General features: G+C 39.1%; 1 protein-coding gene across 3 annotated transcripts in view; it reads left to right on the plus strand.

Annotated features, from left to right (window-relative positions):
* The window catches only part of CADPS2 (calcium dependent secretion activator 2), a 528,567-nt gene that overhangs the window by 425,338 nt on the left and 78,580 nt on the right, over nt 1–24,649 (plus strand). For all 3 annotated transcript variants that reach the window (XM_040644062.1, XM_040644063.1, XM_040644064.1), the window contains one exon: nt 14,793–14,896. In XM_040644062.1, the coding sequence (XP_040499996.1) occupies nt 14,793–14,896 (104 nt within the window). The remainder of the gene's footprint in view (nt 1–14,792; nt 14,897–24,649) is intronic.

Genomic DNA, 24,649 nt, shown 5'->3' on the forward strand with positions numbered 1-24,649 from the left:
TTACACTAGCCGGGAGTGTAGATGAGCAGAGGGAGAGTGGATGGGGCATTGCCTTGAGACAATCAGTTCCTTTCCTTTTGCCTTTGGAGTTGGTGGCAATGGCTGGTATCTGTGGCATTATCAAGACTGGGCTCAGCTGTGCTGCCATGGGATGGAAACTGGAATGGGCTGAGCCACTCTCCGGCAGTCACGCCTTCACTCCTCTGCACCCCAACCACTAGCCTAGTGAATTACAACCTAAGGAGACTTTTGGTCATGTGCTGCGGCTTTGACTCTAACAGATTAATAAGGAATCCCTATCCTTAGGAGATGCCTAATGGATTAGTAGCAAAAGGGAGTTATCCATGTTCGTTCTGTATTCTGGGACCCTCTGCTCCAAAGCTGAAGTTTCTCTGCTCTCAAAGGACACAGGCAAGCACCTGCCCGCCATCTCATTCTGAGTTTCTCCAATGAACGCTCAGGTCAAAATAATTAGATTCCTGAGGAGTACAGCCTCTTACCAAAGACAAATGATATGTATCATCTGGAACTTATTATTATGTTTTAAAGATTTAAATTTAAATTAAGCATAATACATATACCCAAGGACATATAGGAAGATTCTAGCAATAGGATTCAGGAACAAGAAGTTGTGAAAAACCAAATGGAAATATTAGGTATGAAAATAATATGGTTGTAAGAAACATCAGATACAGGATGAATACAGCTGAAGAACTTATTAGTCATCTGGAAGATCAGAGTGAGGACAGCAGAAAAGGCAAAAGATGTAGCCAAAAATAAGAGAGAAAGAAAATAATGGAAGAGTATTATGAACAAAGACAAACACTGGAAGTCTAGATGAAATGGATACATTTCTTGAAAAACTGTTGGTGTGATCAACACAAGAAATGAAACTCAGGCCAATCAGTTTTAAAGAAATTGAAATAGTTGTCAGAACCCTCCCGTTCCCAAATCCCTAAGCCTGGTTGGTTTTGGAGGTGAGTTCTACCAAATTTTTAAGGAACAAATCCTATCCAAAATAACCTCAATGAAATGAAAAATGAGTGAAAACTGTCCACTTCATTTCATGAAGCAAATATAACCTTAATTCCCAAACCTGATAAAGGCAGTAGAACAAAAGAACATTATTACGGGCCCATTTCATTGTGAGCAAAAATGCAAAATCCCTAAGCTCACAAAATCCAACCATGTGTTGGGAAAATAATCAGTGGGATTTATCCCAGGAATATAAAAGGGGTTCAGCATCAGCAAACTAACAAACTAAAAGCAAAACTCGTATCTCGAGAGATGTTTTTTAAAAAGTATGTGGAACAGTTCAGTGCTAGCATGATTAAAAATTATACTGTTAGCATCCGAGAATTCCTTAACTTTATAAAGCCCGTATAGAAAAACCCTACAGCAAATATTTTACATAATGAAGAAAGTGTAGAGGCATTCCCACTAGGATTAGTGACAAGTACTTACAGTATCGTCACGACACTTGTGAGTCTTGGGCAACGTTAAAGGAATGAAAAAAGTAAACCTAAAGAACAGAAAGAGGAAATAAAACTATCATTGCAGATGGAAGAAAAAAAAAACCATCATTGCAGATGAAATGATCATCTCCCTAGAAAATCCAGCAGGATCTACATAGAACCTTTTAGATAAAAGAGTTCAGCAAAGTTGCCAAATGTAAAGTCAACCTGCTAAAATCAATACCCTTTCTCTACACTAGTGGTTCTCAAACGTTTAGTCTCACAAACTAATACACTCTAAAGATTCAGATCCCAAAGAGCTTTTGATTAGATGGGTTGTTTCTACCAATATTTGCCATACTAGAAGTAAAACTGAGAAATTTATAAAATATTAATGTTTACAAATAACAGTAGTAAACTCATCACCTGTCAACGAATAGCTTTTGAAAAAAATTTTTTTTGCACACCTCTTTAATGGCTGTCTTAATAGAAGACAGCTGGAGCCGGATTCTCATAGGTGCTGCTTGCATTGAGTCGGTTGCAATATGTTATCTTGGTTGATACATATTTTTAAGAAATCTGTCCTCATGCTGATATGTAGTTGGAAAAGGGAGGAGTATTTTAATAGACTTCTTTAGGTAATTCTGGGTTCTCCTCTCTGATATTATACCAAAGCTTGGCAAATGATAATTTCTTACAGCTTAATTGCAATGTAGAATCTGAAAGCATATCAACGAACTTTTCATACTATTAAATCCAATTGATTGGTCATGTGCTTTGAATAGATCTTTGCCATGAATGATTTTTTAACACAATGTACCACTCATTTAGAAAATATCAGTCCACTGAGTTAAGATCTTCTTAGTGTTAACAAATATATTAAAAAGTCACCCTTGTGAATATCACCTGTCTCCTCAGAGAAGTCTCAAAGTCTTGGAAAGCTGTCAAGTTCATGACAGATACAAGTTTTCTAAAATTCTAGTTTTCCTTGAAAGCTTTAATTTTATAATTAGCAACAAATACTATTTTTTTAAGGGACAGGTTTACTGCATTTTTTTTCAGAAAATGTCTGCCAAATACCCCAAGTCTAAATAAGCATACTTTGTCCATCAGTAGTCTTTTCAACTAAAAATGGTTCTCTGAAAATAACAGTGCCCCCACCAGACTCAAAGAATCACACACTTACCTTTAGACAATCATCACACTTCAGTGTGGAGATGTGCTTTATGCAAAGTTCTCATTTTGTCACAGATACTTAAAAATGTGTACTCAAGGGCAGAGATTCAATAAAGTTTGTTTTACTGTATTATCAAGGACTTTTGTCTGTAAAACTGGCTTTTTCTGGTGTGCGTGGGGGTGAAGAACCCAGCCATGAGTGTAATTTAGCAGCATGGCCTTGATTCATGCTGAAGTAACAGCCATTTTACCTGTCATTGCAGATGGAATTTTTTTTTTATAGATTTTATTTATTTATTTGACAGACAGCCAGTGAGAGGGGGAATGGGAGAGAAAGAAGCAGGCTCCCAGCGGAGCAGGAAGCCCGATGCGGGCTCAATCCCAGGACCCTGGGATCACGCCCCGAGGTGAAGGCAGACGCTTAACCACTGAGCCACCCAGGCGCCCCTCTGCCGTTGCTTTTGTACCATCACTGTAAACATCAACAGAGTCAAAAAGGCAAAAAAAAAAAAAAAAAAAAAAAAAAAAAAAATCTCAGTATTATGAGAATAATTTTGACCTCACAGATCCCTGAAAAGTCCTGGGGATCCCCAGTGGTCCACGGACCACACTCAGAGAACCACTGCTCCACACAAGAGATCAAGTAACTAGGAAATATAAACAAGAGGTATCTTTTACAGTAACCAGAGTATAAGACATCCACGAATTGACTTTGCCAAAAGCATGTAAAATTTCCTAGATCTCTAAAGAAAAATTTGAAATTCAAAGGTTATAGAGATTAATCTAAATAGATGTAAGACGGGGACACCTTGGTGGTCTAGTAGGTTAAGCAACCGACTTGGTTTCAGCTCAGGTCGTGATCTCAGGGTCATGAGATCGAGCCCTGGGTCAGGGCTCTGTGCTCAGTGTGGACTCTGCTTAAGACTCTCTCTCCCTTGATCCTCCCCCACACACACACACACACTCACACACACACACTCCCACTCTCTCAAATCTTTAAAAAAAAATCGATATAAGATGGTCCATACCCTAAGAGGGATGACTTGATAGTATAATATATAAACTCTCCCCCAAATTAATCTATACATTCATTGCAGTGTCCCATCAGAATTCCAGTTGTTTTTTTTTTAAGAACAGAAATTTAAATGGAAGAATAAAGGGTATTGAATAAGTCAACTTAAGGCGGGGGGGGGGAAGCGTATGAAGACTTGCCTTGCCTGACACTAAGATTACAAAGCCATCACCGAAGCCTGTGGAGAAGAATGTAGACTCCTGTACAAATGGGAGTCTGCTCTGCTTCATCCATAATAAAGTGGAAACATAAATCAGTGGGGAAAGGATGGGCTGTTTCAGAGATGATGTTAGAAAGAAGGGCTACCTGGGCACCTGGGTGGTGCAGCGGGTTAAGGGCCGACTTTTGGTTTTGGTTTAGGTCATGCTATCAGGTGCCTGGGATAGAGCCCTGCAGGGGGCTCAGCACCAAGTGGGGAGGAGGGTTCGGCTTGAGACTCTGACTCCCTCACCCTCTGCCTTTCCCCCACTGCACGCACGTGCACACATGCTCTCCTTAAAAATCTTTAAAAAAAAAAAAAAAAAGACTAACTGGAAAAAAAATCAGAAACATCAGAAACTTCAATGTAATGAAGTTATTTCAACCACTATGCATTTAGTATTTCTCTCTATTATAACTATCCCCGACTAATGTTTTTACCTTTGCACTTCCTTGATGATTTTCAAAGCTTATACCTATTTGAGTTGATGCAAAATAGCTTTAACTTTCTTATAAAACATAACATGTTCCATTTCAGTTACTTCATTTTCTACATAGAATTGTCAGCTAACCATCTATACTTGGAAAAAATACTTAGCCCCCTCTAAAGTGATGCCTTGAAAGCTCCATGAATCATACTGATTCACAGTTGCAAGAGGAAAAAGATTCATAAGATAATGTAACCACACGAAATAATGCATCAGGAGTACTTAATTGAAGATATCCCAGATTCTCCAGGATCTGGAAATATATTCTTCCAAAAACTTCTCTTCGATAAATATTTGTCTTCTGTAGAAATTCTTAGCGAGAACATAAGCACCTCCTGAAAAAACAAAGCATTTATGTAATGTCTCCTTTGGTGTGCCCCTTACTGGGGATTATTCCCTCAGCCGTGATCTATAACACTCTGAACAGCTCTTGCTAGAATCTTATCTCCTTCCTCTGAAGATGCATAGAAATCTCGTTACAAGTGTTCAACACCTGTTCCCTAAAAGGTCTCAGAAAGGATGTCAGTTTACTCAGCTCACTTGACAACGTGTCATGTATTGTTGTGTGTGTGTGTGTGTGTTTGTGTGGAATGCGATGCACAGATAAATACAGTCTTGACATAGCAAGTTTTCTTTCTTTTATGAGCAATTTGGTAGAATTTATCATCCTCCAAATCCAAAGTTCGAAACCAGCTGATTGGTGACCTTTTCATTTATTTACTAACATGTGTCAACAGGTAAACCGAGTGACGGATAGCAGTGTGGCTCCGGCAGCACCTTGTTAATCTGAGTAGTTGAGATGTATTAAAAAGTCTTTTCCAATTGGGCAAAACCAGGGTAATGCAAACTGACAGATTTCACCTCTTTATTTCTCAACAGAGTTTGTAAGTACTCAGAGCTTGGACAGATGAATAGTTTGAAAAATTAGAGTTCAGTACTTGTGGGTTATAACTAAGTGGCCATATAGCTTCAAGCACTAAATTAAAAGGCCTAATCAGTGTTTGTAATACCAGATTTTTCTCATTTCAGAAAAATAAACCTGTAAAATATCCCTGAGGCATTTTGTATACATACATTTTCATAGTGGCTGGCAAACCCAGGATGTTAAAACTGGAGAAATATTTAAGATATTACTAAGCCCAACCCTCCTCTCTACACCTGGTCTTTTTTTTTTTTTTTTTAAGATTTTAATTTATTTGTCAGAGAGAGAGAGCACAAGCAGGGGGAGCAGCAGGGAGAGAGAGAAGCAGGCCCCCCGCTGAGCAGGGAGTTGGATGCAGGGCTCGATCCCAGGACCCTGAGATCATGACCTGAGCCGAAGGCAGATGCTTACTGACTAAGCCACCCAGGCACTCCATCTACACCTGGTCTTTACGCCTGTCCAACTAGGAGACATTCTCCAAATCTAAGCGTCAAATATCACTACTAACGCATTAATTGGCTGCCCTAACACATCTTTCTTCTTTATCAGAGGAAACAGAGATACATATAGACATCAAGATCTTGGACTCATTTCTTAACACCCAAGGTTACAAATGTTTTCATAGTCTATCTTTCATATTGTTTTCTTTCCTTCTTCAGCTTGCCTCCCAGCTGGGGAGCAGTCCCTTTCACCCTCCTATTGCCCATTTCCTAACATCTTCATCCCCACCGCCTCATGGGATCCTGCCTTGCCTGATTCCCATTGTTTACGGCAGACCTTCTCCTTGAGAATGAAAGAGAGTTTAAGGGGCAGGAGGAGAATTGGGCATGTGAAGGTGTGATGGTACTTCTTTGATGCATGAATATAACAAATGACCGTGAAAAGGCTGTTTTAAGTAAATGTAATTAGAAGACAAGAAGAACTAGGCATGAAATTTAAGATGCTATAGACCTTAATTATATGATAATTTAGTATTGGCCTGGCAGTTGCAATAACTGAGATTATTCTGATGGCTTTCAATTTCTGAATCAATTATATTGAGAGGAAATGTATAATGTATGTATAAAGAACAGTCATACCAAGGAGGTCATTTATCAGTTTCAGCTGCTAAATGTATATCAGTGTGAGGTGTGTGTGTATATATATAATACATATATACAATATATAGGACATAAAGATATATATCAGGGCTACAGACCACTCTTTAGGAAAACCCCTGCTTTATAATTAGCAGGTAGAATTGCCAGTGGAAAATTTTTACGCTGTCATTAGAATCCTGCAGTATATTTCTAGCCAGAGTCAAACAGAGCTAGCTAAATATCCATCATAGAGAGTTTTCTTCTCTTTCAAGCCTTCATAGTCCTTGCAGCCAGCAACATTATAATGATTTTTTTTTCCTGTGAGATCTTGGATCTTCCTGCTTCACAAACTTGAGAGCCAGGGCCTCCATAGTTAAAAGGAAAATTTAATAAAACTCAAACGAAGGTGTCTATGTTTCTCTACTCTTATGAAATCACAGAAAACCGTGTGACAACTGTTAAACCACATATTAAAGCCTACTGATGTTTCTCTAATTCCATCACCATCATCCCTTAGTTTAAGATCTTAAGAAGAGACTGTGTCTCCATATTCCTCCTAAAGAAAGTCTCACAAAGCATTACTGACATCTACCTCACATATGTATTTGGCTTTTTATGGCCCGTTGCTCCTGGATCTCCACTTGTTCTTGGCTTCTGCAGATTGTTCAGTTTGGGTCCAATCTGGCTGCTATTGGCCTATACTCCAGTGGCCAGTTCTCCTTTGTTCCACAGTTGACCATTGGCTTAAAAATGAATTTATTGGTGGGCCGGATAACCCAGGGAAAGTAGTTAATGTGACCGTCACCACAGGACAATTATTCCAAGGTACTACATCATTAGCGTGGTTAATTCCGAAGAGGTATTAACTGGAACTTTGTTTTCAATGACAGGGTCATTAAATGAGTTGGTCCCAAAGGGGTTCTAGGAATTAGCAGGCCACAGACCTATTTGTTTTCAAACACCTGTGGTATTAGTGTTCTCACGGATCTTAAACAGTTATAGGGAGGACATAACATCCTAGGTATTTTCATTCACACAGAATCGTGCAAATACGCACACCGTCCTACCTGGAGTAACCTTGCAGAAAAGTAAAACGTGTTCAGATTCTACACAAAAAGTCACCTTTTTCTCCCCTAAAATGAAGTTTATACAATGATGTAGCTTGATTTCAGGTAAGGGAGGAAATAATCTGAAGTTTCAACAGGTCGCCTTTGTATTTAAGTTCATTTTTCATAAACACTAGTAGTTCTCAAAGTACATTCCCCAGACCAGCATCATTGGCGTCTCTCGGGAACTTGTTAGGCAAATTCTCGGGTCCCAAACAAGACCGACTGAAACTGAAACTCCGAGCACGATGCCAGGTGGTCTGTGTTTTAACGAGCTTTCCAGGAGGTTGGTGCCTGCTGAAGTTGAGAACCACAGATCTACAAGGAAGGCATTCCCTTCATTGATTGAAGGAACATATGTTCCAGCACTCAAAGAACTGTACTCGCGTTACGCTGCAGTCGGACAAACCGGGAAGGGGTCAATGTTAGCTTATTCTCTTGCATTAATTGACAGCATCAAGTCTTGCGGAGTCAGATTTTGGGCAAGTTGGAGTCAGGTTGGCCCTGAAGAGTTGGGGAAATGGAGCCTAGTTTTAGAAGCCACTCTCCCCTAGATTCTGAGGCAGCCTTCTTAGCAGGTTACCTCCTGTCTCCTCTAGGTGACTAAGTTGAAAGAGATCCCCCAGAATCAGCTTGTCACAAGTTCTGAAGGTGGCTGGCAGGTTGGGAGGGGGAGGGGTGGTTTTGCTTAATGGTAAAGAAACTATTTGATCTGCTACCCTCCTTTGCCTCTCAGGAAGAGAAGTGCCACGAGTATTGAGCTCTAGCCAGGGTTAGGACTCCCATGTGCCCGGTGGGGCTAGGCTCTGGCACTCTGTCACCGCAGGTTGCTGTGGCTAGAGCCAGAGGATGGGTCAGAAAAAACCCTCCATAAAAGTTCCGACTTTCCCATTGAGTCATCAGTATGGATCATGCAAAGGGGGAGAACATTGACCCCAACAGGAATTAAGGTTAAAATTAGGACAGAATCAGGAGCCAGTAGAAATTCCCTGAACCAGTTAGACTGGTCTAAAGGGCTTTATAAGTGGGAGAAGACATCTAACATGGAGCAGTAGCTCAGATGGAACCTTTTCTGATCTAATTGGAACACATCCTTTACGAGCCCGTAGCAGTGTGCAGTGTGGGTGTGCGTGTGATGTGGTGTCGCCTTATACTTCTGTAAGGTGAGAAAGGAGGAAGCAGTCACTATCTACTTTGGTAGAGGGGGACAGCACAAAGAATTGGATGGGTCCATTCAACCATTGCCCAGCCAGGTGTGAGGGTAGATACGTTTTTCCAACCAGCAGTCCATGGAAAGGATGCAGATCGTCCTTGCCACCGGATGACCTTTGGGGTTCCAGGAAGAAGAAATCAGATGTCGTACCCTTGGCCCAACTTTCTTGATCTTTTAAACCTAGCAAGGCAAAGCCTTAGATCTCACAGTGTATCCCAGGTGAATGCTTCCATCTTGCTGACCTCCCTCCTCCTTCCAAGCTGTGGTCCTTCGTCTCCTTTCACTACAAGGTGTTCATGTTTGCCTTTCCTCCCCTTCTTTTCCTCTTTTTCTTTTCTTTCCCTCAGGACCCACAGTTATCCCTTAGTTCCTCCTTAAGTCTTACAAGTGTCTCACCTCAGTTCTGTCCTGAGCATCAGGACTTTCTCCTCATCCATCTGATCGATGTTCTTTAGAGGAAGGGAAACGCAACAGAATGCGTGTGGGGTTTTTTTGTTTGTTTGTTCTCTTCAGACAGAAGGAAGAGAAAGGTGGGAGCCTTCAATGTTAGACTGCTGCTAGCTTTCTCTGATCTAGGGTTTCTGACCTCAAACACATACCCATTAAAAGAAGCATTTCCTTCTGAAGATCTCCGTATGTTATCCATGAGCAATTTCAAGCCTTCCTGTTGACATATCTTTGATCCTATTGCGTGCAAGATATTAATGATGTTTTTGCATATTGAGTGCATTTAATTAACTCTTTATCAGAGCTTTATAGCAGAACTTCCTCATATTTAACAAAAGCAGATGGTATGTAGCTATCCTCTACCTTATAATGGTTCGGGTGAAAGATACAGAATTTCTTGGAGGCAGAAATATTACCTTGTTCATCGTTGTATCCCCTTAGTTGTTAGTACAGTATCTTCCAGGCAGTCAATGTTTGTTGAATCAAATTCAGGGTCACAAAATCGGGATGTTGAAAAACGAAGCAAGATCTTAGTGCATATATAGAAATTACTTTTTGATGCACTCTAGCTGGTTATCATGACCTAGATGCAAGGAAGAGAAGTATTATGATGGCGTTATTACCATGGTCCTTCAATCCATCATCTTGAATTTTTTTTTCCATTGGAATTTTCAAACTTTATTATTATTATTATTATTATTATTATTATTATTATTGAATTCTATATTTTGTTTAGTTGAAAGTATAGATATGAGTTTGTAAGACTTAAGGTCAAATACCTTACAAATTTTTCCATATCCTATATGGGAAAAAAAAGGACTGAAGTGATCTTATTGGTCTTTTCCCCAAGTCCCCTCGCAACCTTCACTCTGAGCATTACTGTGTATCCACCACTAGAGATTTTGACGGGAAATGGCTGGAAGGGAGGCAGGTGGGGAGAATATGCTGGAAGTATGCAGTGAGGGAGCAGAATGAAAACCTACCAAAGCAAAACAGCCAAGCTGTCTTCTTACATCTCCCCACCTCCCTACCTTTTCTCTAGTGAGACCTCTTCTTAAATGTACAGAGGTATAATTAAAAGGAATTGCTTTGAGAAGCCAAGGAGTGTTATTGTAAAAAAGTAGAAGTATTCCAAAATGAAGAAAGATCATACCTAAGAGCAATGCATTGAAAGTCATGAAGAGGGGCGCCTGGGTGGCACAGCGGTTAAGCGCCTGCCTTCGGCTCAGGGCGTGATCCCGGCGTTCCGGGATCGAGTCCCACATCAGGCTCCTCCGCTATGAGCCTGCTTCTTCCTCTCCCACTCCCCCTGCTTGTGTTCCCTCTCTCGCTGGATGTCTCTATCTCTGTCAAATAAATAAATAAAATCTTAAAAAAAAAAAAAAAAAAAGAAAGTCATGAAGAAGCTTCACTACTCTGGGCATATTCATTTTAAATATTATTTGAAATATATTACAACAATCAGCAACTTGGTGTGAAGCTTGAAGGATATAGAGACATCTGTAATACTGTGAAAATGTTACAAAAAGTGAAAGTGAACATTTTGAGGAGGAATTCTCAAATACTCAGTGTTCAGATTTTTAATGGGGCTGTTGATAACCTTGTTATCTAATAGAGTTCTGGCTATAGAATGCATTAAACTTCTTGGCAATAGTCAAATGAGTGACAGCCAGGGATGGCATACGCAGTGTACTTGATAAAGATGCTATTTATTTAAAGTATTAGAGTGGCCATTATGTTCAAGTACAAAGTTCTGCTTCCTCTCAATAAATTTAGTCTAGGAAAAATAAAATGTTTTAGACTGTTTTTAAGTTTCGGTAGAACACAGGGTACTCTCAGAGCTGAAGACAGTGTCAGATGTAAAAGCTGGTTTTGACATATTCACACGTAAACAGAAATAAGTTTTCAGGTTGTTTCTGTGATTTTTCTCCATTATTGCATACTTATGGCTAAGGATATGGTGACTTTATAAACCCTTCAAGCTTTCAGCCATTTCAGGAGTTTCTATTGAATACATACGGTCAGTTTAGTGTGTGTGTGTATGTGTGTGTTATTCAGAGAATTGAAAATGAAAAAAATTCAAGTCTTTGTGTTATTGCTGCTTATCTGACATGAGAGGTAGATTTTAATCCTATCTCAGCTTGTGCCCTGTATGACCTTGGACACCTTCTTAAACTTCTCCAAGAACTCTTTTTCCTCATCTGGAAATGGGGGCCATAATTATCTAACTTGCAGAATGATTGTAAGGATTCAGTAAATAATGTACTAAAGTAGGTAGGAAAAATAAGTGTTTTTTTTGTGATAAAAACAAATATTGTTGTCTTTCTATTTCCTTATGAAAAACACATGATATAAACATAGAAATATGTTCAGACAATATAATCCAATGTACCGAAAGCCCAACATTTATATTTATAGGAAGCATAGAATTTATTACCTAGAAGGAATTATAGAGATTCTAGGGTTCAGTGACTCTTAGCATTTGTTTGGTTTAAGGACCACTTTGAGAACCTGAAAGTTATGATCCTTCTTTTCCCCACAATGCCTCTCTACACAGAAATTAGCATATAATTTTAAGGGTACACCCTAAAACTTATTCCTAATCTCTAAATCCCTTGGGTTGAGAATTCTCAATTTAATTCACCACTTTCAATCTAACGATGGAAAAATTAAGGAATATAAGTGATATGCTCTTAAGAATTAAAAATTATTTTGAGAACTCTTTTACAAAATAGTCTTTCTCTAATACTTTAAGCATACAGCATTCATCAGTTTTTTGAGCGTTGTTCTCAGACTACAGCTGCATTTCATTAGTGGATTTGCTGACTAGTCCACCTTCAGCGTGTTAGTGACAGAAGAGCTATTGGCAGTCTCACACAAAGTTAATTGAAATAACTTGGGTACTGATTTTACTTTTAACACAGTTTTTCCCCAAAAATTGTGTTCTTGCACTGTCAGTAAACATTCATTAGGTACCTGTGCTATTGAGAGCACAAGATAAGGAGACCCAGTTTCTGACTTTGATTTGGGCACAGTCGAGTAACAGGCTCATAAGCCCCTAAGAGGGAAGCTCAGAGAGAGGAACAACTCATTCAGCCCCAGAACTTTGAGAAGGTCCCACATTTAAGGTAACATTAAAGTTCTATCTTCAATGACGAGTAGGAGTTATCTAGGCAGAGAATCCAAATATCTTAACTCCCTGTGTGTGCAGATTTTGCAATGCTTACTTATCTTTTTAGTTTAGGATAATTAATTTATACATATCTGGAAATTAGTCCTCAAATCTATGGCATGTCACATTGAAGACCCATTCCCTAGTGTCATCAACCATGCACCCTCATTCTCTGAGCCACACAGGCTCCAATCCTCAGGGTCATTCTCCTCTATGGCCTACCATTTCTAGTTACTCACAAGGGCTTGCAAATTCTTTCTTCAGAGCACCCCTGCACTTTCCTATTCTGTTCCCACTACCATCTTCCCATAGTTCTCTATTTTACTATTGCACAACCTCACCAATCCTTTTTTCTACACAACCACAAACACATGTTCCTAAAATTAATTTAATCTGAAGCCTTGCAAAGAAACACTTGCTCTAAGTTATACATAGAATGTGTTATCCAGTATACTTATTATCTTACTTAAAGCCTGCCACAATCTGACCTCAGGCTCATCACCCATTATTTCTCCAGCACATTTGTACTCCAACTGGCAAGGGCAAGGCAGAGATGGTAAGAGCCCACATTAAGCTCAGGTCTCACCTTCACCACTTGCTAACTGTTGCACTTCATCTCTCCAAGCTTGTTTCCTTATCTCTAAGTTATATGGACAAATAACCAAACAACTTAAAGCTGTTGGGGAAATTAGTGTGATGATGCATGGAAAGTGCCTGGTGCTATGCCTGACACATTAACTGGCTCTCAATAAATGGTAACATTTGTAATCATCATCATCATCATCATCACCTTCCTCTGAAATGCACCACATCTCTGTCACACAGTCATTTCTAAAAACCCATTCTCTACTTACCTGCTGATTCCTCCCCCCAAACCAACTTGCTCTCAGCAGTTCTCACCTCTCCCACATCACTGCTATGTTTGCTCTACAGTGTTTCCAAACTTTTCTTAAGGATCTTGTCTTTCTCACCAGACTTTAGTAGCTAGAGCTGCCCCCAAATGGAGCAGACTGTCTTGCAAAGTCATGAGCCTCCTTGACTTCACCCTCTTTTGAGGATGTTGAAGTGATCATGAAACAGATGGAAGATTGGATAGTTGATGTCTAAGGATTCTTTCAGTAGTGATTTTTGGAGTCTGAGCCGTTTAAGATCAGGGGCATGGCTTATACCTCCTCCCACTTCTCACAGCTAAGAACATTATAGGCACACTCAATTAGGTGGTGTTTGGCGGATTGGTTTTCTGCTCTTGATCCCTGTTGCAGAGAAGCAGTGGCTTTCCATCCTGCGAGAAAGTTCGGAAGGATGAGTGCTGGGCAGGGAGATAGAAACCCCACTGTGACCTATATTAAACTTACAGTAAATGTTTAATGAACAAGCACCAGCCATAAGCAATGTTTCACTGCTTCATTGTATATCCCTTGGAAACAAGCAAATGGAAGAGTATCCTCCAAATTTAAGGCTGAAGTTTTAGGAAGCAGTTGAAGGAAAAGAGCCATTGCTGAAAAACAAAACTTAGGTTCCACAGAAAAAGCTCTTTTTCTGAAAATTTTATTTCCCTTCCTTACAACCTCCTTCCTGAGACAAAGAGTCCATGAATGTAAGACAGTGTTTATCTTCAATGTCCTTATTGAAAACTCTGTTCTTCACATTCAATTTTGAAATGGTTTCATTACACAGGGCCCCTCTGATTTCTGCCAGTTTGTTACATCTGTAAAATCAACTGCTTTTCCTTCTCTGTTGCTGAATTTCAGGTAGCTTCACTTAATCTCATTGTGGCCTGGCCTTTTTATACCAGTTTGCTTTGATGCTGAAAGAACCTGAAGCTTTAAAGCGTGCCTCCCCACCACTCTCCAGTTAGAGGAGGGGAGAGGGTGACCTAGTGGTGGATAGGGAAGGAGGGGAGGAAATCAGTTAATCGAAGGTTATCAGAGTGTTTTAGGTGACTTTTTACTTCTTGAATTGAAGATCAACATAAACTATATAGACATTTCAGGCTGAGAATTTAAGTAGCAACAAAAAAGCATGGTTTTTGCTAATGTCAGGAATGACTCATCTGGTAAGAATGGTATTGTATTGGCGATACAATACAGAGAGAAGGAAAAGACTGTGGTATCTGCTCTCTTTGTGTTTCCGACCTTGAGGAGAATGAGAACTCGTTTGTTGCAGAAGTTGAGCATCTAATGTGCTGATGCACCTGTTAGTTCTTCTATATTAAATGGCACAGCACTTGCAGTTCCCTGTGATTGCTTTGTGGGTGAAATATTTTCTGCAATCTGGTGAACTGTTTGGGTTGGTTTTTTTTAAGAATGTATTTATTTGTTTTTGGGGGGGGTTGTTTGCATTTCTTATTTCTCGAAAACATGCTTTCTATTCTATTTCAACACCCTGGTCTCCTCATTGCAAATTGGAATATGTTTGGCTTTTTATTTTCAAGGTAACATTATTATGATTTCTTTTTAACATAGAGACCATGAACCAGGCACCTCCTGCTCGAAAGCTGGAAGAGGTTCTTCATCTCGCAGAGCTCTGCATAGAAGTCTTACAGCAGAATGAAGAGCATCATGCAGAGGTGATGACTTGCTTTACCTGTCCTGTAAAGCTACCTATAATGCTTTGCCGTAGTGGGAACAGCACTGAGGTGCCCTGCCCGTAGACTGTGATATACATCTGGCCATTTACCTGTAAAAGACGGAGAACATTTGTGCAGTTCTTGAAACACAATTCCTATATGTTACAAAGGGGTTGTCTATATATATGATTTATTATCTATTCCTGACAACAGTCATGGAACACGGGAGAGCTTATGAGATCTGCCAAAGATGTACCAGTAGCAGGAAGCAAAGCTGGAGCACAAACCCCATCTCATGACGCCAGATTGCTTGCTTCTCCCCCTGTGCCATGACCACTTTAGTCTAGAAATGTAAATTAATGTGCAAAAGGAAAAGTAGTGATAAACTGTACCAGAATGAAAAACAAGACATCCATAACTAGCATGACTGATAACTAGTCTTTTATTCTTACCATCAAACTTTTCTTTAAATTTTCACTAAGCCTGCATTGTTCATACTTTTCTAAGGTTTTAATCATATATTAACATTCAGTCTATGGAGTAGTATTTCACCAGGCGAACTGCTTATTCTAAGACTTTAAAGTCTGTCTAATAGTCTTTCCTAAAACTCTTCCAAATAGTCTTGAGTTTATTTTTTAAAAAAGTTTTAGGACTTTGAGTTGGGTGGGGAGTGCCAGCTTTGGCAGCACATGTACTAAAATTGGAATGACTTGGGTGGGGAAAATATATGGAATTAAATAAATACAACCAATTTCAGTGCTCTAACAGTACTTTTATTCCTGAAGAAGCACATGAAATGGGCAAGAATTTTTTTGAAAGCCCAGATACTTAAGAATTTATAGAATATTTGTATGTAATGAAGCCAAGTTCTCAAAAATATAAGAAACTATAAGAAGTACATTTTAAGCAAATTCTTAAAAAAGAATATTCATGAAACCTTACTATAGGTAACTAAGATTTATGGTGTCTGGTTATAAATATGATCATTCAAAACATCTGCTTTGAGCTCACACTATGGAATCTAGTTTTTACCTTGCATCTGTCATGTGTGAACTTGCTATGGATATTGTATTTTAAACTGAAGAAACAGCTGCTTCAATAATTTGAAATGAATCCCCATGAGGATCTTTTCTAGGCTGGTACTACAGCTATGTTACAATGAGAATGATTATATGACAAAATATATGTGTGTGTTGTCTTTGTCTTTTGTTAAAAGGCATTATCATCAGAGTATTAGACCTTTTGAATTAAAAATTATTTCTGATTGGGTATTCAGTTGCAGTATATTTCACCTAAACAGGTACATCTAATATTCCCATACATTTCACAGAAATACTGTTTAATTTTCCTGCCCTCATAAGGAAAATAATTACTTTCCTTTCTCTTAAACATTATTAAATGTTGTCTACTCCATGCAATGACTAAATGCTTGTTAAAGATAATGTATCCAAACACAATTAAAATGTAAATAATATTTTCTAATCCACAAAAATACGGTTGACTTTATTGAACAGAGATAATCATAACTCATGAATATCGTTCTACTGTTTGCTGAAGTATAGAGCTATTATAATGACCTCTTTTAAAAATGCTTTGTAACACTTTGGCATTTTCCATCCCCCAATGCTTACAAATTCTTGGATTCCATCAGGGAAGAGAGGTGAGTGAAACTGTTCCCACTATTTTTCTAGCATGGAATAACTCTCTTAGTGAAGGTTAGATAGAATCCACTTTGATTATAGTTAATTTTAAAGCCAACTTATTTCTCCTTCCAATTAAAGACTATTTCTTGGAATGGGCTTACACTTACAGTGTTTTGGTAAATGTGTCTTATTAATAATTGCATGCATAATTAAGGCCAGCTGAAAGGATTTTGATAATTCGGTTTTCTCTTTTTTTTTTTTTTGCCTTCTTCTTTTAAGATTTTTATTTTATCTTTTTAAGTATTCTCTACACCCAACAACAGGGCTCAAACTTATAACCCCGAGATCAAGAGTTACATGCTCTAATGACTGAGCCAGCCACATGCCCTGCCTTTTTCTTTTTTTAACCAGAAGATCCAACTTTTTCTCTGAACAATACTGGGGAGTGAATTGGTCTGATTCTGAAGTCATTTCCAGAGTGAATTAGGAGGCTGAACTCTGCACTGATCTTTATCCTGCTGGATTGGATGTTCAAGCTGGGGTCGCTTCACTCCGTGAGAGAGCACCCAGCTCGGCTCCGTTGGTGGAGGTCAACATGTCTGCCTCACAGAGCCCTCCCATTGGCTCCTGTGCAGGCTTCTTTTACTTTTGTTCTACCTCTCTCACAATGGCAGTTTACTTTCAGGGCTAAGAGGTTGTTTTGATCTTTCAGCAATTTCCCAGTCAAGCAGTTTTCGTGTCCTTCACATTTTTGACAGTGACTGGCTTATAAGACAATCCTCCCTTCTCTTGTACGGCCGCTCAACCTCTTCTCAGGCTTTTTTCTGATTTGTTTTCTCTTTAAAAAGATAGCTTAAGATCCTTTCCAGAAAATCTTTAAGGCTGTCTCCACGTTCCAGTGTCTAGACTGTGCCTGACCAGAATGTAGGCAAAACGATCTGTGTACTGTCCATCCAAAGGCCCCTCGCTTTGATGACAGCAGGAGGTCCCAGATGCTAATGAGAAAGCCTTGGGCTCTCACCAGCACACCGTCTTCATATATACCATTTGACTGATAAGAAAACTGATAAAGTCCCAGGAAGGTTGAGCAACTTGCCACACGTGCACAGGTGGTCGGTGGCAGGACTCCAGACCTGGGCACTTTGCAGTGAACTACATTGTTATTTCTCATTCAGTAGAGGGGTGCCATGGTTGTCTGACCCTGGTTCTGCTGCCAAGTTTCATACCGGGCATCACAGCAGGGATGTAAATGCAGGAGCGTTGATGGTGCTAGCCTGGAGATGTCCCTTTCCATTCCTTCTCTTTCTTTCCTTGCTGCCTGGTGTATCCTAGCACCCTGCCAATGGGGATGGAGTCCTGAAAATATCAGGAGAGGGGTGAGGGAAGAAACCGGGTCAACACAAGCACAGCTCAAGTTGCTACTTTGTTGGTTATTATTACAGCAGAGTCTAGATTTAAGGTCCCTAAAATAGTCTAAATGTAACACTGTCCAGCATGTCAGTGATACTGTAAGCAAAAAGGGTGTTTGGCAGTAATTGGGTATTTGCAGCATAGTTGGCTCTCAGCTCGCTGCACGTAGTTGATTCGCCTTGCACTTGAGCTGCCCGTGCCCCAGGCTCCTGCAGCAACAAAGGCAGAACAGGAAAGGAGTTCAGCGTGGACACACCTATTTGCACATATGCTCACACACATGAATGTCAGTATCTGCACCAGATTATGTTTCTGGATGGATTCTAACAGGAAGAGAAAGGGTATTTGATATTTTTTCCCGTTTGTTGTGCGTTGTGACCTTGCTCTTCTCGTTAGCGTGTATATCTAAGGAACATCTTAAAGTCTGGTTATTTGTTCATGAACAAGATCTGTTTATTACCTACTACTAACTAAATTACAGTAATCTCAACAACTGAATTTGTATTAATTACATAGCATTATACAAATGCTATAGCATTTCTCACTGGATAGCCGCTAGTGAGATAAACCCACATTTTTAAGGGTGGTTTTAGGTTTCGGGTTAGATCAGCCTCTGGTCGAACAAATGTCCCTCGTTGTGGAAGAAGGTGACCAGCAAGATTTTTTTAGGTGGCAGAGTTATGGAGGCAGAATTCCATTTGCAGCAGGGACTCTCAAATGAACTTCATGGGCATAAATATCGTACCAAAAATGTTTGTTAATTATTTAGTAATTTTTAATACTATATATGTAATATATATAATAATACATAACAATAAGAGTACTATCTTACCCTGATATACGCTTTAAAGTATTTTCAGTTTATCATCATACTTGGTTACTTCAATATTTATATTCATGTATGAACCCAACTAGGGAGAGATTTTGTTGAATTGAAAGAGTTGTAAAATCTTATGGTTAGTCTGACAGTGGCTTAGGTGTCACCGTCTAGTCTATTCTACTGGTTCCTAAAAAGAGCTTACATATTTCTAGAATATGGCCCCTCAGTGTTACATAGCCAGGTGTGTGTGTGTGTATATTGGGGCCGGGGGTTATCCTACACACTAGACTATCTCCTGAGCTTTCAGGATCATCTACGAAATACAGGATTGTAAACTGATCTTTTCCTGGGGAAAAAATGAGCACATATGGCATCCCCAAATCAGATTCACTGTTTTTGCTCATTTATGAGCCATCCTCTTTTTTGTTGTTGTAAATGACAAATTTTGGCTATATGGTGAGGGTAAAAGTAATGAAAAGCCCCTGCCCTCAAAGAAATTAGAAAAGATATAAAGAAATAAGATATTTATAGATGCTCTTGCAAGAAAAAATCAGGACATTAACAGTGGTGTGATCTGCAAAACATGATAGACATACAGATAGACGGACAGGTAATGTGCTATATATTCTTAATGAAGGAGAGTCTACATGTGTTAAGAGCCTGATCTCTGCACTCCAGCTGACCCGTATTCAGTTATTGTTCTGCCACCTGCCAACTATTTGACTTTGGGCAAGTCGTTTAATCTGAGTTTGCTACTGTAGAAAATAACGATAGTTATAGCATCTACCTTTTCAGAAGGGTTGTTTCGAGGGTTAAATAACATGACACATAAAAAGCCTTTAGAACAATACTTGGCATGTAAAACATCTAAACTCACATTATAAGATCTGTATCGATTTCAGCTCATTTCTGTAATTACTGGTAATGATTAGTTTTTTTACTTTTCTAGATCAGGAGATTTTCATATTCATTGAATTTTAACAGCAACCAGAGGAGAGGTTAGGACAAGTATTATTATTGCCAGTGTGCAGATGTGGAAATGGAAATGCACCCAGGGAACTGATCTGCCCAGGAGTTCTCAAGTCTCCCCACTAAGTGCAGAAGCTCAGTACTCACTTCCAGTGTCAGGCTCCCTTCTTACCTGCCACTGTGTCCAATGACAATCAGAAAACAAATACAGCTTTCAAAGTATTGTCACCTTGCCACATACATTGTTTTCACTGCGTAAAATTTTTTTTATTGTTAGAACTTTGATAGAAATGGTTTGGCTAAAGGATTGTAATCAAGTTTTGTTTTGTACTTTCCTCCTAATCAAATTAAACATTGCCTTCTGCCTCTGCCGTCTCATTTACACCAATTAGTGGCTTAGCATTAGAGCCAGGGTGACTTTAACCCAGATAATCATGACTTGGTTGGCGCCCTACTGATGGGTGCGTTTCTGAGTGGGGTTTCCTCCTCCCTGGTGGAGACCCTGATGTCAGGAGCCTCTACCGTCTCCCATGAAGTGGTCCTCGAGGGAGGACATTATACAGCCTCTCCGCTTACTGACAGTCCAGCATGAGATGACTGACACCCAGCAGGATGGCAAAAAAGATGAGGGGATGTGTGTAGAATCCGCCCTGCGTTCTCAAGGTAACAGCCTGTTACCCTTGCCTTTTCTTTTCAAAGACTGTGATTGCTTAAAGCTTTCTCCAGTCACCTCTAGGAGAACAATAAGCATTCATCACAGATTGGCTTACGTTCATTAGGAATACAATTTGATGCACAGATATCTACTTCTGTAAAACATAATGAAAATTTTGAGTTGATGGCAAAATTTTGCCATCCGGAAGCTACTTTTTTTTCTTTTTTTTTTTTAAGATTTTATTTATTTATTTGACAGAGCGTGCGAGAGAGGGAACACAAGCAGGTGGAGTGGGAGAGGGAGAAGCAGGCTGCCCACTGAGCAGGGAGCCCGATGTGGGGCTGGATCCCAGGACCCTGGGATCATGACCCAAGCTGAAGGCAGATGCTTAACAACTGAGCCACCCAGGCACCCCGACTTTTTTTTTTTTTTAATTCTGTTCCATTTTATTTCATCCCCACTGTAACTTTGTCTTCCAAGTTCACTTTAAAAAGAGCTATGGACATTTTTCCGAGTCTGGAAACAATCCTGACCTAACATTGTTATTTTCTTAATTTTAATCTTTTGAAAAAGCATTGGTTGTAAGCTAGAAGTGAGACTTTGAAATGGTCTTACTTTGCAGTACTGAATTTTTTTTTTTTTTTAAGAGAGAGCACGCACTAGCAGGGAGGGGCAGAGGGAGAAAGAGAGAGAATCTTAAGCAGGCTCCATGCTCAGCATGGAGTCCAATGAGGGGCTCTATCTTACGACCCTGGGATCATGGCCTGAGCCAAAATCAGCAGTCGGACACTTAACCACCTGAGCTACCGAGATGCCCCGTACTGCATTTTTACTAGTTTCTCTCCTGCTTGACCTGGAGTGTCAGGTCAGTCACTGCTGCAGCTCTCAAAGACAACAGCAAGACATATGTAATGAAATTACACTGTTTTATTTGTTTACTTCTACATTGTCATATGCCCATTTTAGTAGATGGTTAAAAAGGATTCGAAGATAATATTTTGAAAGAGCAATAGCTCATGACATAGTGCATAGCATTCCCAGTAGTTTTTCACATTTATATATTTGTAGCAGTGAAGTTGAAGTTCTGAATGTTGAGCTGGGCATTAAATGTCCCTAACTCTACAGTCTTTGTATTCTTCCTGTAGGCAACAGTTTCTTATATTTGCCATCCATTAATTCATCACATGGTGATGTTTTTTATTAATATATTGGACATTATTCTTGTGATAAAAGTTTTTAAGAAAATATCCAATGTGATGTGGCGACTAGACGGCTCAGTTGCTTAAGCGCCTGACTTCAGCTCAGGTCACAATCCCGGGATCCTGGGATGGAGCCTCGCACCCAGCCCCACGTCCAGCCCCATGTGCAGCTCCCACATCAGGCTCCACACTCATCAGGGTTTTTCCTTCTGCCCCCCCGCCCCGCTCAAGCTGTCTCTCTCTCTCTCTCAAATAAATAAATAAAATCTTAAAAAAAAAAAGAAAAAGAAAATACCCAATGCGTTGATATTTTATAATCCTTTTTTTGTGTGTGTGTGGTTTGACTATTGTGTGGTTTTAATATAATTTACATTCGAAGAAATTAAATGAAGTTTTACAACGATGTATCTCTTAGAAAGTTCTTGAAAGTAAATGTTGACTTCTCTGGCTATAGTATGATGAATTCTTTTTTAAGTGATAAATTTGGATTGGAAGAATAATAAAAATTTCTATAGCACGGAAGTGTGAATGTTTTGTAGTTATTTGGTTAAAATGTTGTAACGCCAGCAAAAGATAAATTTTAAAAGGGGAGAAAGTGTGGCATCAACTGGCTCAGTCCATAGAGCATGTGGCTCTGGATCTTGGGGTCATGAGTTCAAGCCCCATGTTGGGTGTAGAGTTTACTTAATAACCAAAAAAAAAAAGTTAAGGTGGGGAAAGACCTGAAAAACAATTCACTAAAAACAGTATGGAGCCCTTAAAAATATGAAAAAAATGTTCAAACTTTTCATAATTAGAGAAATGCAAATTAAAACTGAGATGGGATAGCCAGAGAAATCCACATTACTTTTTTGTGTACGATAAGAGCACTTAACACAAGATGTAACCTCTAAGCATAACACTGAGTATATAATAATAGCGGTAAGCTATAGGCCCTATACTGTGCTGTAGATCTCTAAGACTTGTTTGTGTCGTATAACCAAATCCTGTACCCTTTCACTAATACCTCCCTGTTTCACACTCCCCCGAGGTAGTCAACCCTGTCCCATCCAGGTACTAACCAGGCCCAACCCTGCTTAACTTCCGAGATCAGACGAAATCGGGTGCGTTCAGGGTGGCATGGCCGTAGACTCAGCACTCTGAAACCCCCGTTCTACTCTCTGCTCCTAGGGACCTGACTATTTTAGGTTCCTCATTTAAGTGAGGTCATGTAGTGTTTGTCCTTTTGTGTCTGGAATATTACACTCAGCATAACATCTTCTAGGCTTGACCATGTTGTTGCACATGGCATGATTTCCTTCTTTTTTAAGGCTGAAAAAATATTCCATTATATATTAATGTCATATTTTCTTTATCCATTCATCTGTTGATGGATATTTAGGTTGCTTCCATGTCTTAGCTATTGTGAATAATGCTGCAGTGAGCATGGCAATACAGATATCTGTTTAAGATTCTAATTTCAACTCTTCCAGATGTAAACTCAGAAGTGGGGTTGCTGGATCACATGGTACTTCTCTTCTTAATTTTTTGAGAAATCTCCATACTGTTTACCATAGTGGCTATAGCAATTTACATTCTCACCAACAGTATACAAGACTTGTCTTTTCTCTACATCTTCAACAAAACTTACCATTTGGGGGTTTTTTTAATAATAGCCATCCTAATTAGGTGTGAGATGATAGCTCATTGTGGCTTTGATGTGCATTTGAAAATCATATTATGATTAATGATGATCCATATAGCTCTTGGCCGCTTGTAAGTCTTCTCCAGAGAAATGTCCATTCAGGTTTTTGCCCATCTTTTATTCAGGTTATTTGGGGTTCTCACGCTATTGAGTTGTAGGAGTTCTTTATACACTTTATTAGATAAACTTTTTGCAAATATCTTCTCCCATTCCATAAGTTGCCTTTTCATTTTGTTGATGGTTTTCTTTGCCATGCAGAAGCTTTTTAGTTTGATGTAGTCCTATTTATGTATTTTTGCTTTTGTTGTCTGTGCTTTTTGTGTCATATTCAAGAAATCATTGGATAATGGTCCCTTGTGATCTTTTTTGTTCCGGTGGTGTCAGTTGTGATGTCCTCTCTTTCATTTATGATCTTATTTATTTGCATTTTATGTCTTTTTATTAGTCGGAAGTCTTGTCGATATTATTTTTTAAGAAACTTAACTCTTTGTTTCATTGATCTGTTGTTTTGTATTCTCTATTTCATTTATTTGAGCTCCAATCTTAATTATTTTTCTTTCTTTTCCTGACTTCAGACTTAGTTTGTTCTTCTTTTTCTAGTTTCTTGAGGTATGACATGAGGTGGTACTTTGAGATCTTCTTTTTTAATATAAGGGCTTATTGCTATAAACTTCCTTCTTAGTAAATTTTGGTATGTTGTGTTTTCATTTTTGTTTGTCTCAAGATATTTTCTGTTTCCCTTATATTTCTTCTTTCACCCAATGGTCATTTAAGAGTGTCTTGTTTATCTCCGTGTATTTGTGATTTTTTTCTGTTTTCCCTTTGTTACTGATTTTTAATCTCATCCCACTGCCATTGGGATGATTTCAAAAGTTGAGTTTTTTGTGACTTAGCATGTGATTTATCCTGGGTATTGTTCTGTGTGTGCTTGAGAAGAACGTGCAGTCTGCAAATGTTGGGTGGAATGTTCTAGATCTATCTGTTAGATCCATTTGGTCTATAGTGTTATTCAAATCTGCTGTTTCCTTATTAATTTCCCAACCGGATGAGATCTGTTCATTATTGAAAGTGTACTATTGAAGTCTCCTATTGTAATTGTATGGCTTTCTGTTTCTCCGTTCAGATCTGTCAATGTTTGTTTTATATATTTAGGTGCTATGAGGTGGGGTGCATATATATTTATAATTGTTTTATCTTGCTGGTAAATCGACCCTTTTATCATTTATAGTGACCCGCTTTTTCTATTATGGCAGTTTTGACTTAAAGTCTGTTTTGTTTGATGCAAGTATAATCACCCCTGCTTTCTTTTGGTTACCATTTATATGGCATATCTTTTACCATTCCTTCATTTTCAGCCTGTGTGTGTCCTTAAA

This window comes from Ursus maritimus, unplaced genomic scaffold (genome assembly GCF_017311325.1).
Source record: "Ursus maritimus isolate PB19 unplaced genomic scaffold, ASM1731132v1 scaffold_3, whole genome shotgun sequence".
Taxonomy (NCBI): domain Eukaryota; kingdom Metazoa; phylum Chordata; class Mammalia; order Carnivora; family Ursidae; genus Ursus; species Ursus maritimus.